Source organism: Vombatus ursinus, unplaced genomic scaffold (assembly GCF_900497805.2).
Source record: "Vombatus ursinus unplaced genomic scaffold, bare-nosed wombat genome assembly UNPS02014845.1, whole genome shotgun sequence".
NCBI classification, from domain to species: Eukaryota; Metazoa; Chordata; class Mammalia; order Diprotodontia; family Vombatidae; genus Vombatus; species Vombatus ursinus.
This window is the reverse complement of record NW_020954623.1, coordinates 5,957,893-5,977,578: the sequence shown is the minus strand read 5'-3', so window position 1 is coordinate 5,977,578 and position 19,686 is coordinate 5,957,893. Positions and strand designations below refer to the sequence as shown.

Genomic DNA, 19,686 nt, shown 5'->3' with positions numbered 1-19,686 from the left:
GGAGGTTTATGTCGTACGTTCCCTTATCTGCTCCTCACAACAACCCTGGCAGTCAAGGACTCTGGTCCATGTCTTACAACCGAGGAAACTGAGGCTAAGACTGCCAGGGTTATTCCCACCTCCCAGCCGCCTCTCCTGACTGATGGGCACTGGGGAGCTCAGAGGATGGCCTGAAGGGAGCAGAGGCAGGCCAGAGACCAAGGGATGACCGCCACAGTAGGGCCTGATGGAGGAGGGGGATGGATAGCCCGGTGCCACCATCATTCTCTCTTGACCGCCAGGTGCCCTGGGGAGGCCACAAAGCCATGCTGCCAGGCCCCGGGGGGGGGGGTTTGTCACATGGCTCCTCCTGCCACAGGGGTTCGGGATGTAGGTTGTGGCCTCTAGTCTATCCACAGGCCCAAGGCAGTGTGAACCCAGGGGTCAGGGGATGGCTTGGGAATCCCCTGTGGATGCAATTTCCATCCCTTCACAGGCAGACCTGCCTGTGTGCGTGCCTGAAATATAACCCAAAGCAAGGCTTGTTCCACGCAGCCCTGCCGGCCAGATGAGAGGGAAGGCATCCGCTGGGCCTTCTAAGCGGGGCCTGTCATGGGGCCGTACGGAGCAGGGAGGGGTTGGGGAAGGACGTCTTCCAGGAAAGGGTCCAGCCCAGGGCTGTAAACACAGGAAAGAAAAGCCAGACCATCCGCCATCCAACATGGAGAGGGCAGGAGCCCATTTCTGGGGTCGTCAGGCCCGAGGGGAAAGGCCAGGCCCTCAGGCAACGTCGCCCTTTTGTGTAGAGGCCAGTGGCATAGAGGACTTTCTCCTCACCACTCACAAACCGAGATCACCTTTCAGGGAAAGTCTCCTCTGCCCTAACAGAAAGGCAGGCTGCCACTGGCTAAAAAGACCAACCCTAAAAATGTCCTTGGGCCCACACCCGCTACTTCCTGGCACCAGCCGCCACGTACCAGTCAGAGATGCACCACCTCGTCCGCAGGAAGCCTTTCCTGGACCATTTGCACTGAAAAACAAACACGGGGGGTCTGTCAGTTCACAGGAGGGCAGAAGAGCCAGACCCCCAGGGGATGCCACCACCCCAAACCCACAGCGAACCCAAAGTCTGCTCTATCATGAGTGGGAGGCAGCACTGCCCAGGGCCACGGGGAGGGAGGCAGGACGAGGGGAAGACACTTTCTGAGCATCTCTCTGGGAGCAGACCCAAGGACACCCGGCAGGGGGACGGTGCCAGGACCCACAGGACTGGGCAAACCCCTTCTTCTCAGGGGCTAGAGAGAGGTTATCGGTCCCTCTGACCAAATTGAGTCTTTGAGAGAGGGAGAGAGAGGAAAAGGAAGAGAGGAAGAGAGAGGGAGACAGAGACAGAGACAGACAGAGACAGAGAAAGAGACAGAGGGAGGACAGGAAGAGAGGGAAAGAGGGAAGAGGGAGAGAGGAGAGAAGGAGGGAGGGAGGGAGAGAGATTTGGAGGCTGAGGGCCTGGATTTGAATCCTAGCTTTACTGCCCACAAGCTCTACCTCTCAGGGCCAGTGGCCAGAGGGGCCAGATTGATCATCTCCCAGGTCCCCTCTAGACTTGACAGTGTGTCTCATGGGGGCTCCTAGACAGGGGGCACCATCTTGGTCTGCTGGCCAGAGAAAGGGCAGAAGAGCATTTCCATCCAAACTGAAGACGTCCCCCAACAGCTCTGGTCCTGGCTCTCCTCTGCCAAGGGCAGCCTCCACGTTCCCGGAGCACCCGGATCCTGCCCCGGCAGCTGCCCCTACCCCAGGAGCACCACCAGCTGTCCTGTGACACAGCGGCCAAATCCCCAGTGCCGCCTTTCTCTATTTACACGCGTCATTCCCCTTGGGAACAGATGCCCCGGAGGTCAGAGACCTGACACCCCCTAGCACCTCCACGCTGCTTTGTACACAGCAGGCACTTCATAAATGCACTCCAATTGGAATGCTCAAAGGGTATGTTTACTCCAAAGAAACTGGATGTGTAAAGAGGGGAGATGAGAGGACCCCAGCTATGGAGAAGCCACTGGGGGCAGAGAGGGGCAGCGGGCAGGGCCAGGAAGGCCCTGGGCCCACACTGCCCATGTGGTCCAGGGCACTCTGGAAGACGATGTGAGTCGGGTAGAAGGTGCTACCCAGCCTCAGTGGAGGGTGTGCCCTCACCTGGGAGCTCCCCATATGGTGAAATCCCAGGCCCGGCCCCTCTCCTTGTCCCGCTCCCCGTCCTATTGACGCAGTGTGCTCTAGTGAGGAAGACGAGGCATCAGAAGGCCGTGGGGTAGATACTAGCGGAGACCAACCCAAAATGGCACTGTCAGAGCCCCTGGCCCACGGGAGAGCACGTGTGAGGGTTGGCTGGAGTAGGCCGGCCTCGGGCGACAGGGGGGAGAGAGCATTCTGACAACATCGTCCCCCTGCCCTAGAGCTGAACCTGCCCATGGTGCAGACTTGGGCGCTGGGGTGGAAATGCCAGGACCTTTGGCAGGAGGGGTGGGGCAACAGACACGTCCCCTGTCCTGGGCCCAGACGGCCACTGAGGAAGCGGGCTCCTGATCCCCTCCTGGCTGCCGCATCCTCTCCTGCGATCTCAACCGCTACTCGCGGCTACCACCTCCTGAGCTCATTCACACACTCACGCGTCAAATCTATGCTGATTTAACTGCAGCTGAGAAAAATCAAATGCCACGGTATGGGGTCTGTAGAATATTGTCAACTTTTAATTCTGAAATGACTTACAAATCTCAGACCTCCTTATGCTTCGGGGACACCAGCCGTCCTGACCTGGGATGTGCACGGCGTCCCCAGGGAGAGCGTGCCGACCTTTGAAACCCTCGAGAAACAGCAGCTCCATAAATATTCTGCAGCAGGGGGGTAAAAAGACCTCCAGACGGCATCACTATGAGGAGAGAGGCCAGACAGGTCGCACTACGTAAGGCCCGCTGGCTCTGATTGATCGTGACCGGCACACAGCCCCACTTCATCTTTTCACCCTCATTTTGTTGAGAGGCACCATAGTGAATTAAGCAGCCAGTCAGGCAGGGCCGCACCGCTGGGCTGCGGACCGGCGTGGCCGGCACCTGCCGCAGCAGAAGGGAACGTCCTCGGACGGATCTCTCCACGAGGAAAGAAAACCCTTCTGGCCCACCGGACGTCCTGCGGAGGCTGTGGGCAAGGCTCTCGTGCGCTTGTCGGCTGGCAAAGGCCCGTCCCCTTTCCAAGCACCTCCACTTTAGGTAGCAGGACATGAGGCAAAGAGAAAGAAAGTGGCTTCTCAGCCCCCGCCACATCTCGACTTTCACAACCTTTGTGAACAAGATTAAAGACCATCCAGGACAGCCCCGGCCCACCACTCCCATGGAAGGCTCAGGCTCTCTGCAATGTCCTGCTTCCCTCCCTTCCCCCCGGACCTCTGCCCCTCCGGGACGCCCTCCTAGAGGGGAGACGACCCCCGGAGAACGTCTTGGAAGCAGCTCCTTTTGGCGTTCAGGAAGCCAGAGGTGGACGAGAGAGGCCGGCCCCCAGGGTGGTCCTTGCCCGCCCATGTCCGAGCAGGAGGCTGCTCTAGCCGCTCTTGGACACCCAACAAAGGACAGGAGGACCTTCCCTTATCAGCCTTAGTGAAGTGCGCGGGCACCAAAACACAGCCCCGGGCCGTGTTCCCCTCCCTGCCACGAGAGGCGGCTGTGATCCTCAGCAGGGGCGTCTCACCGCTGCAGACGGACCAGCAGAGTCAGGGAGGCTTCTTGTTTGGTGACGAGCAGGCTACGCATCCCTCTGAGGCCACCTGCATCCAGAGCGCCTGCAGAGGAAGGCCAGCCTCTGCCCTGCAAGGTGGCTTCTTGGGGCCCTGAGTCACACAGCGGGTCAGTGTCAGAGATGGGATACGGGCCCAGGGCTTCCTGACCCCAAGGCTGGCCCTCGGGCCTCTGACACAACGCCTACAAAACGGCATACAGCCAGATGTTGATTCCTGGCAGGACACAGGAAAGATACACAAGAAATCTCGCAACTCAATGTGGCTGAGGGACTGGTAATTCCATGAGTGTGGGCTCCACTGGACAGGCTCACAGCCTTTCTCTGAGAGAGGTTCTGGACCAAAACGTTGTCCTCGCTCCGGGGCCAGCATGGGGCCGGGCGCTCCGGACGTCGTCCTCGCTCCGGGGCCGGGCGTCCCGGATGTCGTCTTCGCTCCGGGGCCAGCACGGGGACAGGTGTCCTGGACGTCGTCTTCGCTCCGCGGATGTCATCATGCTGCTACACAGGCCCTGGACTGGTATCAGGTCCACAGAGCCCAATCAGGCTGCTCTGGAAGCCTCTGCAGCTCTTCAAAACCCATGAGAGAGTCAGAGTCCATAGGGCGTCCTCCACTCCCACCAGGGCCCTGCCCCAGGGGGAACACGACTGGACAGAGCAGACGCCACGCACGTATGTGTGAGCACGGCACACGAGGGTTAGCTCCCTGAAATTCCAGCCACTTGCTCCGGCCGTCCCAGGTCTGATCCACACGTCTGTGGGCCTAGGCCTCATTCTGTCGCTCTTCAGCGGACCAAACCGGAGCATCTCTAAGGCCAACAATCCAGGCTTTTACGCGTTTCGTGACTGTCTGATGAGAGGTCAAATGGACGTGCAAGGCTGGCTCCAAGGGGTGGACTTCAGGAAGTCTGGCCTGGCCTCGGCCCCGGAGGCGGCTCGGCAGGGGCTGCTCTGTCCTTGACCCACGAAGCCGTGGCTCCCCCACGGGCTCCCTTACTGCCAGAGATGACCCTCATCTGCGCACATGCACCCAGAATGGCCCTTTGCCTGCACGTGCCTGTCCCTCTAGTCCTCGAGGATGGGGAGGACGAAGAAGAGAAGGGAGGCTGCTTCCACTGAAGCCAGTGATGCCGAAGGAGTGCCCAGGTTCAAGTCAGCGACGTCCTGCAATGAGAAGAAGGCGCATCCTGCCAGCGAGCGACAAAGCGGTCTGTCTGACTCTCTAAGTGGCTTCGGCCAAGCCCTCCATCCTTTGGGTCTCAGGGGCATCCCCTCATGGGCGGCTGACAGAGGCCAAGGAGGGCCCCAGCTCGGCTTCCCGTCAGCCTCTGTGACCCCGGTCCAATGTTCAGGGGGGCAGCAGATCATACCTCAAGGGGGAGAGCCCGCAAGGAGGTTGCAGCGGACCCCTTCCTGCAGCATCAGCTGACTGCCCCCGTCTCTGAGCTGGTAGATGGCGGGGCGCTACCTGCATCTGCGAGGATGCTACATGGCCCTGGGAGCAGCATATAGCAAGCCAGGTGGCCAGCAAGGCCAGGCCACGACCCCGTCCTGAGAAAGGCGGTCACCCCTGAAGCAGGGGGCACAGGAGCCCTCTCCCTCCGGCTTGGGCTGCTCCGACCTGCTCCTAGGCGCAGCCGTCTGATGGACCCGACCATCCCTTGGCAGCCGGGTCAACAAGGAGAGATGGGCAAAGAGGCCCCTGTTCAGGGCAGTCTCTTCAGGAGGATGCTTCCCGATCTCTGAGCCTGGCCTTGGGGAGCCCTCGGGCAGGGCCGTGACATCCTTCGCCTCCCCCTCCCAAGGCTCTGCTTAATGGGATTCCTTTGGCCTACAGATGGATGGAAACACAGGCAGCTTCATCTACTAAAAGAGCCCATAAATCACCGTCGAGAAAGGAGAGCTGTGAGGAGGGGAGCGCCACCCGGCCTCCTCCGTGAAGGGTTTGCATTAAGGCATTAGTGGGATTAATTCATCTTTCACAAGAGCCGGGAGCGGGAGCCGTGATCTATGAGGACAACCAATTTCTCACTACGGGCACGGGAAAAAAATGACTGTCCCTGATGGACGGCGCAGCTCTGCTTTCTTAAGCCAGCCTCCCATTCTCCGGAGTGCTGCTCCCCAAGGCGTCGTTGGGCTCCGGCCCACCAGGAGCCGCCGTAAATCAGCCGCGGGACTTGTGTTCGCTTTCTATGCGGCGGCAGTAATTATGGGGAGTGGCGTTGCACTTCCATCACAGTAATTACTTTTAGATCATCCTTAAGCGGCGGTAATAAAAGAACAAGAAATCAGTCGGAGCCCAATTCTCACCCCCCAAAACAGGACAACCGTGCAGAAGGCTCGGCAGGAGACCACGAGAAGAAGACCTTTCGGAAGTCCTGGTGGCGCAGCTCTCGATCTCACATCCTTCCGACGGCCTGGAGAAGGAAGCAGATGCTGCAGAGATGCTGGAGTGAGGCCCCAGGTGCAGGAGACACACTGGCGTGATGCGGCCCAGACTCAGGGCAGATGAAGCCCCTGCCACTGGCCAGGCGTGGGACAAAGCAAGGCCAACGTTCTGAGGCCAGAGAGAAGGAGGTCTTGGCACCCTTCCCTGTAAGGGCATTTGGGAGGGCGGGTGGGGGCCTGGGAAGAAGGGGACACGACTCCCTGAGACAGACGTGAGGAGGGGGAGAGGTCGCAGACAATGGTAAGGAAAACAGTGGCTCAAATAAACCACCTTCTTTTCGAGGTGAGTCGGGCAGGAAGAAAGGCGTGTGCGTCAGCGCACACCGGGGCTGGCTCTCCGAGCCAGGGAAGCGCGGAGGAATCCGTCCGGGCTTAATGAGATCGTTCTCATCAATCTGCCACCTGCCGGGCTGAAGGACATGGTGTCAGGGCTGGCGCAGGGAGCCCAGGCAGCCAGCCCCTGTCCCCGGAAGGCGGCATTCCGCAAGGGGGCCGGTCCCACGAAGATTCTCCCAAGCAGTGAGGGTGTCCCCAGGCCCGGGACGCCCCCGCGCCTGCTCCTGGAGCTGCCTCCTGTCTGCGTCATCCAAGGCCCAGGACGTGCCGCGGTCTGTGGGAGAAGAGGCCCCAGGCTCAGGTGCGCGATGCCCCGCTCCCATCACCTGCCCCCTTTTTACAGGGAGAGAGATGATGCGCCACGACCGGCTATGGCCCGAGCAACGGGCCTGGGGAGGCAGACGGGGGCCCGGGGTGAACGGCCCCAGAGAGAGGATGACGGCGGCACAGGTGACCCAGCCACAGCTCAGAATGACCCGCTCGGATGCTCAGAAAATGCCTCATCCAAAGCGGTCCAGCGGCCTCAGCATCCAGCCAAGACTTGCGGGGTGGGCCGATCGGAGGCGGGAGGACTGAGCGCTGCCACGAGCCCGAGGACGCGGGGGCCTCTCTCTCTTAGGAGAAGGGTGACGTCCGTCCAGCTGACGACTTGTGATCCTGGCAGCGGATGAGAGACCAACTGCCCTGGAGGTGCTCGAGTGAGATGGGGGTCAGGGGGAAGCAGAGGGTTATGGGAAAAGTCTGCGGCCCCTCCTCCAAACCCGGCCCAGGGAAGCAGATGGCCCTGCGGGGTCACAGGCACCCTTGTGCTGGGCTCCCCTCCACGCTCGGGGAGAGACCTCTGGGGACGTGGCGCTTCCACGGCATCCCACCAATGCTGCCTTGCGCGCTCTCAACGGCGACCAGCAGCCTCCCCCAGGACTGCCACGAGAGGCCCCAAAGGTGGCGGCTCAACCGTCCTGGGGTAGAGCTGCAGAAGTGCTGCCACCTTCAGCATCCACGGGATGAGCCCTCATCTTCCACTATTTCTCCCTGACGGGGCGACTCCTTATGTGGCCTTTGTGATGTAGCGCCGTCCTTGGTGACTAGGCACTGGCGGCTGCTTCATCAGGCGTCCATCAGCGCCGCTAGTCCGGCCAAAGGTGACAGTCTGCACCAAAGCCAGGCCTTCGACGTTCACGTTCCCGCACTTTAAATGCACGCCCGACTCTCACCTTGATCTTCTTTTCACCCCACATTGACCGGCCCATGGTCTACACAGACAGCTGACTTTGACGTGGCCGCCATCTTGCTAGCCAGCTGTTTCTTGGTCCTTAGGGTTTGGGGTCCAGGCCCTGAAGAAAGGCAGCAGGGCACAGGACTCAGAGCCAGGAACCCCCGGTCCATATCCTGATTCTGCCACTCAAGGCCTGCATGACTCCCTAGGGCAAGTCGCTCCTCATTTCTGGGTTTCAATTTTCTGATCCATGACATGGCGGAGGGGAGAGTGCTACGAGAGTGGTGCTCCATCAATGCTGTGGGCTCAGAAGGAGCCTTGTAGACGGGCCCCGGCGAACTCGTGAGTCAATTATATGAAGATGCCTCCCAGCCCCAGCGGCCCATCGGACGTGCCGAGCTGGGTCCTGTCCAGAGCCGGATTCGCCGCCCCCACCATTCTCCGTCCCCACCTTCCCGCAGACCATCCAGGGCACCGCCATCTTCTCTGTCTGGCAGGTTTTCATCTCCAGAGCAAACCTTAACTCAGCGCTCCCGTCCAATCAGCCGTCAGTCCTTGCCCTTCTACCTTCCTGTCTACCTGACAGACGTCAGTCTGTCCTATCTGCCTCCTTCCTCTGGGTCACAGTCACCACCGTGGTGCGGACCGTCATCCCCTCGGGCCTGTACTGTGGCAGCAGCTGCCAGGGGCTCCCTGCCTCCCGGCTCTCCTCTCTGGGCCACAACGCTCCCCCTGCCCCAGTAAACCCCAGTAAAGCCCAGTAAACCCCAGTGGCTCCCTAGGGCCTCCGGGAGCAAATAGAAAATCCCACTTCCCTCCCATCCACTTTGTCTGGGTCCCAGCCCCACCGGTCCCCTGCCTGGCCCGCCCCCAGGACCCGCCATCTCCCATCGCCACACTTTTGTCTCTCTTTGCCCCCTCCGCCTCCTGCCTTCTTGAGTTCAAGACTCCGTTCAAACCCACCTTCCCAGGCAGCACCTCCCCCTTCGCCCCCGAGAGGACCCCTCCCGCCCCCTCCCTGACCCCATCTATAGCTCGTTGGTGCCACGGTGACTAGACTAAGGCTGTTATTACTGGGCACGGGGTACACAGAAGGTGCTTAATCAGTGTGGCCTAACCGGACTAGCAGTGAACAACAGAAATGTGCTTGGGAGAGCCGTCACTCGGTTCCACCAGAGTTAACGTGGGGTGCCCTTAGCACGAGGGCAGCTTAGCCACGACCGAGGTGGGGCGACAGTCATCCCTGGCTCCCGCTCAGTGGAGGTCCCCACACACAGATGGGCCTCAGGGAGCGCCCCCGCCCGCGGACTTCACCTTCACCCACCTCTGGGAAATACTCCTGGGGAAATTTTTCCTTCTCCAGCATGGGTGTGCTCTCTAACGTGTCCGAGTAGATTTCTTTGCCAGTGACTTTTTTATATTTCTTTGCTAAGAAAAGAAGAGAGAACACGAGTGAGCGAGAGGCTGCATCTTTGCCACCCAGAGCGAGCGTCATGATGGTGAGAATAATGACAGCCAACGTTTGGAGTGCACCTACTGCGTGCCAGGCACGGCGCTCAGCGCTTTACGCGGGCCTCACAACCACCCTCGCAGGGAAAGGCTGTGACTATCCCCATTTCGCAGACAGAAAAACTGAGAGAAACAGAGCTTAAATGATTTGCTCATGGGCACACAGCTACGAAGTGTCTCAAGGCAGATTTGAACTCAGGTTTTCCTGACTCCTGGCCCAGTGTTCTGGGAACCACCTAGCTGCTCCCTGAGAGCATCAGCTCCTTACCTACAAACAGCCAGCTTTAAAACACACACACACACACACCATCCCCCCTACACTGTCACACAAACACACATACACCCCCTCAGACACACTCACACACATGCACAGACCCTCACACACATACACCCACACAAATACATACCCCCTCATACACATACCCCATCACCCTCATACACACACACACACACACATCATCCCCCCACACTGTCACACAAACACACATACACACCCTCAGACACACTCACAGACCCTCACAACACACACACACACACACACACACCCTCACAAATACTTGTCCCCCATCCACCTGCCCCACCCTCACTGCTTCCGCTTCCTTCATGAAATATCCAAATGCAGAAGAGAAAAGGCTGTGAAAAGCTGAATTAGGATTAGAAAGAAAGAAAGGTCTTGACGGGTCCTCAGAGCATTGGCCAGAATAAAAGAAGAGGAGATTTAACAGGAATAAATGTAAAGTCTTGCACTCGGGCTCAAAAATTCAATGTCGCAAGAGCACTTCCAAGTTCAGACTTTCTCCCCGTGGAAATCCCACTTCTGTTTGACCGTGTCCTGGGAAAGTGGAAGGTCACACTTTCCTTCTCCTCTCCTCCGTGTTCCCCCAGCATTGCCCCCCACACACACATATCCCCTCATACACACACCCCATCACCCTCACACACACACCCCCTCACACCCGGGGACAGGACCCAGGACAGGAAAGCTTCCACGTTCTGGGTCATGTCAAGTGAAGGTGCCTGTCGTGGGCAAACTGAGAAGCTAACCAGCTGTGCGCAGACGGGAAGGTGCACAAGGGCCGGGCCACCAGCACAGGCAGAGGCTCTTTCTGAACAAATCTAATTTTTATATCTTTAATTTTTACGCCATCTTCTTCATGCCTGACTATTGAGATAAAGAGACAGAGACAGAGTGGGAAGGAAAGAGAGAGGGAGACAATATAGGAGAGAGAGAGAGGGAGAGAGGGAGACAGAGACAGAGACCGACAGAGAGACACACAAAGACACAGAAAGAGAGACAGAGAGAGGGTGAGAGGGAGGGGGAGAGGGCATGCACCACATTCCACACTCAGAGCCCCCTCACTGGGTCACTGCTGCTCACTGCTTCATCTTCTCATCTCTGCATTTCCATGGTCGCCATCCTTGGGCCTCCTTACCTCACTTGGCATCCCCTGACTTTCCCCACTTGGTATTTCCGCAGCAATGCGCGGTCCCTCCTGGGTGGCCATGCGTACGCACCATTTCCCAGGGGCCGGGCCTCCCCAATCCTCCCAGCTCTGCACTAGCACAAAGCGTGTCCACAAATGTTCCGGTGGCCACGGGACTTTCTGGGCATCGTCAGCATCCTCAGAGCACGCGCCTGGTGAAGGTCTGGGTCCCAGGGCCGACCCTCTCCTGAAAGGTGGGACCCTTTGTAGCGCCATCAAGGGCGCAGTCACGTCCCGTACCTCTGGGGCAGCCCCACACAAATCGTTTCCATCTCACCTCCTCTTTGCCGGTGCGCTGGGTGAGAGGGGCACCTTCAGAGCCGCTTGGATGTGCGCGCCTCTCAGCACAGGCTTCGTACAGTGACTAGCGGTTTACAACTCTTCTCTGACCGCTTACTCATTGGGGAACGGCTCCTGCTGCAGATGCATCCCGAGCCTCGTCCTTATGGGGAACGTTGGATGCAAAGAACGTTTCACCTTTATCCTCTCGCTTGTTTTGTTTTTTGGTGAGGCAGCTGGGGTTAAGTGACTTGTCCAGAGTCACACAGCTAGCAAGTGCTATGTGCCTGGATTTGAACTCAGGTCCCCCTGACTCCAGGGCCGGTGGTCTGTCCACTGCCCCCTCACCTGTTTTCTTACAGAAGCTCTTCAGTCCCACGTCACTAAATGCTTTATTGTGACGTCTGTGACTGGCCGAGAAGCCTCCTCCCGCGGCTGTGAAAGTCACCCCTCTTCCTTTCCTCCTCTTTCAAGCGGCCCCTCACCTAAATCCGCCTCAACCGCCAGTCCCGGCCTCACTCCCTGATGTCATGGTCTTCCTTGGGATCCAAGGATGGACAACGGCAAACAGCACCTTTCCCACTCGGGTCCCACGTGCCTGCGGCTGTTACTGCGGCTGTCAGGAGCCTGACTTAGGCAAAGTCGCCTTCCGGCTCTGAGTTCTACTGCTTCTGACCCTTCCTCCTTTCCAGAATGCAGCGGGTTAGACGGTTTCCTGTTTCTCCTGTGCCCCCACCCAGGGGGTCACCTCCCGCATCTGAGGACTCAAGGCATATGGACCGTTCGCTAGGGGCCAGGCACCGCGCTCCTCACAATCCTTACCCCGCTGGCTCCTCACGACAACCCTGGGGGTAGGGGCTATCGTCACTCCCATTTCAGAGAAGAGGAAACTGAGGCAGACAGGCTCTGTGCTCCACCTTCCCCCAGAGGGGCTTCCTTCTTCACCCCTAGCTTCCTTCATTTATTTTATTTTGACAAAACAAACAAGCATTTAACTCTCTCCCACCCCCCAAAATTCTGGAAAAATAAAAGAAAAAAGAAAATGCTTGTACCAAATCCACACAGCGGGGCAGCGCCGATTCCTGGCCAGCTTGTGTCCAAAACATCCGTCCCCTCCACAACACTGGGTTGCGTCGACTTCTTCATACACACACAGGGCATCTCTGCCAAAAAGCTCGAAGCCCTTTTAGGGCAGGATATGCACCCAGTGTGCTACCTGGTATGCAGCAGGGGCTTAATAAAGGTATGTTGAGGGGCAGCTAGGTGGCGCAGTGGATACAGCACTGGCCCTGAAGTCAGGAGGACCTGAGTTCAAATCCGGCCTCAGACCAAACACTTGGCACGTACTAGCTGTGTGACCTTAGGCAAGTCACTTAACCCCAATTGCCTACCAAAAAAAAAACAAAAAAAAACAAACCCCAAAAAACAAACAAAAAAACCCCAAAAAACAAAAAAGGTATGGTGATAGACTGAGGTACAGAAAAGCTATCTCTGCCTCATTTCTGCCCAATGAATTTTGCCTATTCCCAGGACCCTTCTGCACGGCCATCGTGTCCGCCATGGGCCTGCCAGCTGGGGCGGGGAGCACAGAGGGACGCCTCCCAGGGATGCCGGAGGTAAAGGGTCCACCCCATACACACACACAGCTTCCCCTCTGGGGGTGGAGTCACCGTGCCAAGGGCAAGACAAGACCCGTGTCCCATTGGCCATGACACTCCTCTTGCGCCAACACCGTGGGCCAGGGGCAATCCCTTCTGCTGACCTCGGCTGGCCTGAGGAAGGGTCCAGGCTTGGCAAGAGCCCCCACAGGGTGGATGGAGACCATCTGAGGGCGGTGAGGCCTTCTGGACCTCCGCATCTGGCCAGTCACAGCCACCGCTTCCCACGGGCAGCCAACGTGCCTTTGTATAATCTGCATCTCCGTCAGGTGACGTCACTGTGGACTGATGGGTGCGAGCCCCACCAGGATTTCACACACTCGCCCCAAGGGCCGAGCTCAGGACAAAGGGGAGGTCCTATCTGTCCGGAGGCCCCGAAGTCCCGTGGGCAACAGCGGCCCACCTAAGATGGCGGGCCCACCCGGGCGCCTCCCAGATGATTTCTGCCAAGCAGAAGGCTGTTCTACCAATGACTCACACCTGACCTCAGTGCTGAGACCATCTTCCCAAGCCAGCATTGACTGGGATCATTCCCCTGGCGGGGAATCCCCACATGGGACCCCACACAAATGTTCCAGCTTGTCTCCCAGCCCTGACCCAAGCCAGCCAGCAGAACACCCCTCCTCCCCGCCCCCAGGCGTTCCTCAGCCAGAAGAGCTGCTCGCCCACCTCGCTTCCAAGGCCCAGCTCTGGACCCTCTTGGATGTGAAGCAATGGTCACACTCACCATACAGCCACACTCAGTCACACTCACACCCACAGACAGCCACACTGGCACACACAAACATACCCATACACAATCACACCCACATAGCCACACCCATACACAGCTACCCTTACATACACAAACACACCCATATGCAGCCACACTCATACACACAAACATACTCATACATAGTCACACTCACACACTCATACACAGCCACACTCACACACACTCATACAATCATACTCACACACAGATACACATACAGACACTCATACACAGTCACACTCACACCCTCACAGCCACACTCACACAGTCACACTCACCCACACAGACACTCTCACACACATACTCAGACATAGTCACACACACACTGTCACACTCCCACACACACACTCATACACATACACAGCCACACTCACACACAGTCACACACACACACTCACACTCATGCCCAGTCACAAACATGAACACACACATTATCTGTTTCGGTTGTTGTCTCTCCCTCGCTGTGGGCCATGCAGCACTTTGGGACGTCTTCAGTTGAGAGGGCCAGATGGATGTCCGAGAGGCTCTGCATGTGCACGTATCACACACAATGTCCACATGTACAATCCATACCCACACACGCGCACACATCCACACGTACACTGTTTTTCTGTGGTTCTGTCTAACGTGAGCGTGACCAACTGGCATCTTCTGTTCATACAGACATTGGCTAGTACATCATTACGATCATGAACATCATTACTTATTTTCCAGGGTGGTTCCTGTTGTCCCTCCTCCTTGCCCCAGCCCCTCCACCAGGATGCCCTCGACCCTTCCTCTCTATCCTGGGTCCATAGCAACAGTGACCTGCACACAGTAGGTACGTAGTAATTGCTGGCTGACCGCCCCACCGCCCCGCCAAGTTCCCAGGGCTGCCTCCTCACCTCCAAGGCTGACAATCCTGGCGGGCTGGGATGCTGTCCACGAGGGGTTCGGCTGCCCCATTGGTCATCCATAGCACCCCAATGGCCCTGGAGGCCCCTGGGCCTCACTGCAGCCCCAAGAGTAGGCCCCACATGTCACAGGGAGCCCTGACCCAGGGAGGGTGGATGCCAGACTTACCTTTAAAGTCAAACTGGTAGATGTTCTTTAAGGATTCATGAAGGAAATAGAAGCTTCCCAGCGCCTGGGGAGGAAAACCAACAGAAACGAATTAGGAAGCTGGCACCTCGTCAGCTGCGTCTTTAAAGCCAATCAGAAATCAACACTCACAGGGCCCTGATGCAGCAAAGCAACAGCCGCGAGCTTAAGGGAACCGGGAAAGATGGTGGCTGTGGTCAGCTGTCCTTCTTGCCTCGGTTCCTTCCTTGAAGGGATCTGTCTGGGGCTCCTGCCACACATTCTCACAGGGGACATGGCTATGCATCCTCCAGCCTGTAAACTCACTCACTCCTGGGCAGCCCAGGCACGTCTACGGATTGGCCACACCCAGCCACCATCAGATGCCAGGGCCGGCACTCTGCTAAGACCCTTCCTGGTACTCCCCAAGATGGGGGTTCAGGTGTGAAGGAGAAGGGGAGGGGGCATCAAGCCATCCCTCAGGATCCCCACAGGCCCCAGACTATTCACATCGTCTGTGTGCTGCTGTCTTATGACTTATTTTGTGAAATATTTCCCAATTACATTTTGACCTCGGGCCACACGTCTGGATTCTGAAATCCTGAAGAGAGGCAGGCTGACACAGGAGGGATGGAGGCGGAAGCGCCACAGAAGGCCCGGCCGGCCCGGCAAGGAAGGTGGGTTCAAAGAGGCCTAAACCTCTCCCCCACAGGAGAGAATGGAGGAGAGAGCATCATTGGCAGGGCCACCAGCCCCGCACCAGGGCTGGTCTAGAGACAGACGTACGAGGGACTTGCAGGCACATTCCTCTGACCTCCAGGACCACCGCTGGACAGAGCAGCTCCCCAAGCATCCATCCGTGAGTGCCTGGCAGAGCTCCCCTCGCCCCCACCAAGGGAGCCCCGTGAGCTCACGTCGAGGTCAGCTCTCCCCTTAACGAGCTTGAGATGTGGCCCAGGCACCCGCCGGGCCCAATCCCCTGCACAAAGCTGCTGAGGCAGCCGGCTGTGTGGCCCTCTGGGGCCACGGACCTCTGCGTGGTCCAGCATGATGGGCCTCAAGGCTCTGAGGCCCGTGTTCCGGGCTCTGGAGAGCTTACAAGCACTAGGGAAACGCCCGGCCCGTCTGTAATCCAGAAAGGTCTCCCTGAGGCCCCAGGCCCTTTCACCTTTGGAGATCGGCCCAGAGGCTGCACAGGAGGAGCCCACGGGGGCTGGGGGCCCAGGGTTCTGCCAGGGACAGTGATGTGGAGCCCCACAGGCCAGTCCCCGAGGCCCTGTATCCTCCACAAGGGGTTGACTGAGCCCCATCTTGTCTTTCCCGCATAGCACAGAGAGCCCACCCCCAGCCCACCCTAGCCGGGTGTGTTCTGCCTCAACGCCTCCTGCATTATTTATGAAACACCACAGAGAGAGTGAACAGTTGCTGATTTGTCAAAAGCAGAAGCTCGGGCTGCTGCCCATCTCCTTGGCATCTTAGTTCATCCAGCAGAAAATGCTGCCAGGGAATTAAGTGATGAGGGCTGCTCCTGGTGACCCAGGCGCCCTGCTCTAGACGGGGAGTGAGAGTGGGTGTCTACACCCACAGCGACTCCAGTGCCCAGAGCTGCGGCTACAACTCCCTCTCTTTTAGGGAGGGGGGGTATAGACCCATTTTCTTCTGCTACGCTCTGTGTTGTCTGGAGGCTTGCTGTAAGCGACACCCTCAGGAGCAACCTTCCCCACCCCCGGGGAATCCCTCCTTAACCCAGACTGCCCTGGTCCCTCCACGCTTCCCTGCTGTAGCCATGCACGTGGGCACGTTTTTCATGGAATCCTGAATGATACATGGATGCATGATGCTTTGCTCTAAAAAAGTCTATAAAGGCAGCATTTTGTTCCAAGAAATCAAATGTGCCTTTATCAACAAACAATGAGGCCATACATTCTGTACATCCTTCAAATGATTGTGAGATGGCAGAAGACGTAATCATTGTTGGACAAAGCTTGTGAAACCCTGCTTGCTCCCTCTGAGTGACCTCATCAATGGCACACTCAGATTGACTATGGATGACCCTCGTAAAGATGTTATAAATACAGGAGAGAAGGCGTACAGGTCAATAGCCAGGAACTCTCTCAGCCACCTTGTGAGTTATTAATACGGTCCCGGATTTTTTCCTCCCATCTCTGTGGCTCAGTCTCCTTCCTTCAGGGGCCTTACAGCCGGGTGCCTCAGTGACCTCCCAATCACGCTGCCTCCAGCACCGGTCTGCCCGTCATCGTTTGGTCCGGTCTGGCCCCCTTCCCCAGCTTTGTCTTCTTCACTCTGCTCCGTGAGTGATATGGCTTCTAATTATCCATCCCCCTTTTGGGCTCAGGCCACACTCACCCAGTCTCTTCTCTCCCCAGGCTGCATCCTGCATCATCCCACCAATCATAATGCAATCCAATAGTGACGAAGAAAGGCAAAACAAGGAAAAGGGACAGAACCCAGCGGAGATCAGCAGCAACATTCTGACTAACGAGCGTTCCGAGAACAAATCAGAGACAACAACTGTGTTAGAGAGAGGCTGATGAGGCAGCTGGCCCAGACTTAGGGGACCCGGCACACGCCGTGCTCACAGGAAAACTTCTATTTACAAAAATCTGTCAGCAAAACAAGGAGCAGAGGATAGATAGACAGACACGCAACTAAAAAGACAGAAAACTCACTTTAAGATAAGCACAAAAGAAGAAAATTGGAGGAGAAATCAAGTACCTTGAAAATCACAAGACAGCTTAGATTCTTAATATTTAGCCACTGCTCAGATTTTTACAATCTAGCCAATAGCTTACCAACATTCAGATTACTTAAAGTCTGCCCAATATGACGGATGTTCTAATAAACCTTGTCTTTGGCCGAAAAAAAAAAATCACAAGACAGAAGGGGCAGCTAGGGGGCACAGTAGACAGCTCCAGCCTTGGAGTCAGGAGGACCTGAGTTCAAATCCAGCCTCGGACCCGTGACACTTACTAGCTGTGTGACTCTGGGCAAGTCACTTGATCTCAATTGCCTCACCAAAAAAAAAAAAGAAAAGAAAATCACAAGACAGAATGACAAAATTGCGAGGTATTTTTTGAAGATTGAGCATTTACAGAGCACGAGCTTACCTGACAAAGAGAGAGAGAAACCAAGGGACTGAAATGAAAAGGAAATGAGGTCGACTCACAAGAGAGGAAGAAAGCATAAGGAGAATCTTGCCAACCTCTGATCCACAATCACCTGCCCACAGAACAAGCAGCTCAGGGGAAGCCAAGGGGTCCAGGCCAGGCCGCAGCAAAGTCACACAAACAAAACACCCACCAATCAGCCACAGGAGAAGTGGAGACGAGCAACCCAACCTCCCCGGAAAAGACACTGAAAATGGTCAGCCATAACTGTGCTGGGGGCAGGGGCCTCAAAATCAGACAGCGTGAAAGGCAGGCTGCCTAACTTTCGTAAGAGATAAAGATGACCTCAGCCCTGAGAGAGACAGACGCAGAGACAGAAATCGAGAGAGTCTCTCTGTCTGTGGGCCCCTTATCCCCCCCTCCCTGGCCTCACGTGTGACTCCCCCCTCAAGGAAGCTCCCAGAACACAAGGGCCAGCACAGGCTTGCCTGCATGACCTCACTGAGTGCAATAAGGCTAATATAATATTATGGAGATTGCAATAAATAAATTGAAAATAAATGGTCAATGAGGGCAGAGAAACGGTAATTCATGTAGTCAGAAAATCCATAATTAGCACTAATGAATATTTTAAGTCAAAGTTCAACCCAACTTTTTCAATGTTTAACCAACTCTATCAATCCAGTTCAAGGCATCCATTTATCATGGCCCATGACAATGTCTGAATATGAATGAGTCCGCGCTGCTGACAGGAAACCCCTATCTCCTCCGCAGCCTTTCGACTCAGGCATATGTCAACAGTGTGTGTGTCACGGCTATGATTATTGATTACCTGCCTGGTGGGCTAAAAACAATTAAAACCATTTTTACATATTTATAAACCTGACTGTCACAGGCGCTTATTAATTTTCCATGAGTAAAATTCAGTCTATTAGCTGCCATATTTCAGGCACAAAAAGAAAGAAGTCATGAAGGCTCTGGCTGTTCTGAATTCATCCCCAGGAAATTCTGGGGTGGTGAAACCCCACCTCCCAGGCAGCTCCCTTTGTTAAGGCCCTCGCACAAACCACCCATGTACAAGGCATTAGGAGACACCGTCATGTGCGGCTGGGGGTGAGCTCACGGCCGGGCACCATGGGGCTGGCTTCGGACTGGCAGGGGTGGAAGGACCCCAGAGATCCCGCCCAGCCGAGCATCTGACAGTGAAGGAAACCAGGGGGAGAAGGAGAGGCTTCCCAGGTCACGCAGCCCACTGGGAGGGGAAGCTCCATCGGACCCAGGCTTCCCACTCCCACTGTCTGGCCCCAGCCCCCCACGGGCAGGAAGGAAGAACACAGGGGACTTGTGGCAGCCTTCTGGGGGCCTTTCCCTGCTTCCAGGAAGAAGGCCCGGACCTGTTGGAGGACCCCTCCCCTGCCCCGCCCCAGCAGAGCTCCTCTGCTCTCCTTGGCTCTCTGGGAGCTGGCAGGACTACGTAACTGGGCTAGGGGAGGCCTGAGCGCCCAGTGAAGAGCGGGCTCTGCCAGCCACAGGGAAGAAGGCGACATTCCGGGGAAGAAAAGAATCAGCAGACCCCCCCCCCCAGGGCCTGCTGAGGGGCCCCCTTCGCCCCATCCAGCCCCAGGCCAGTGACTCATGGGGTGGCAAAGTGCCTCCTGCAGATTAACTCATTAAAAAACCCTCCCTCACGTAGTGTTTGCCAACAATGAGGGCGTCAGTAATTTATCATTTCCTGAATTAGACTTATCTCCCAAAGTACACACCATTAGCATCAGCATTGCCCAGTCTTTCTGAGATTCCAAGGAGTCACAGTGGACTCCTTCACTCTTTAATAGCCCGCCCCACCCCTCGCAGTCAGCATGGCCTGAGCCCTTCTGGACAGACACAGAAACAGACCAACGGGCCTGGGGGTAGGCAGGGAGGGTGGCGTCCACGCTGACACCCTGGCCTCCGACATCTGCACCCGACTCGCAGTTCTGGCAGCCGGGAACAGGGCGCTGGAAAGCAGCCCTTCCTATCAATGACCCCAAGAGTCGGAGCAGTGTCAGTGGAC

At 56.9% G+C, this 19,686-nt stretch overlaps 1 protein-coding gene across 1 annotated transcript in view; it reads right to left on the bottom strand.

The window, feature by feature from the left end:
- Positions 1-19,686, bottom strand: part of INPP5A (inositol polyphosphate-5-phosphatase A) — a 248,670-nt gene that overhangs the window by 77,985 nt on the left and 150,999 nt on the right. The window contains exons 9-11 of the mRNA XM_027840462.1: positions 14,509-14,572; positions 9,087-9,190; positions 957-1,009 (exon numbers count right to left, since the gene is read on the bottom strand). Of these exons, the coding sequence (XP_027696263.1) occupies positions 957-1,009; positions 9,087-9,190; positions 14,509-14,572 (221 nt within the window). The remainder of the gene's footprint in view (positions 1-956; positions 1,010-9,086; positions 9,191-14,508; positions 14,573-19,686) is intronic.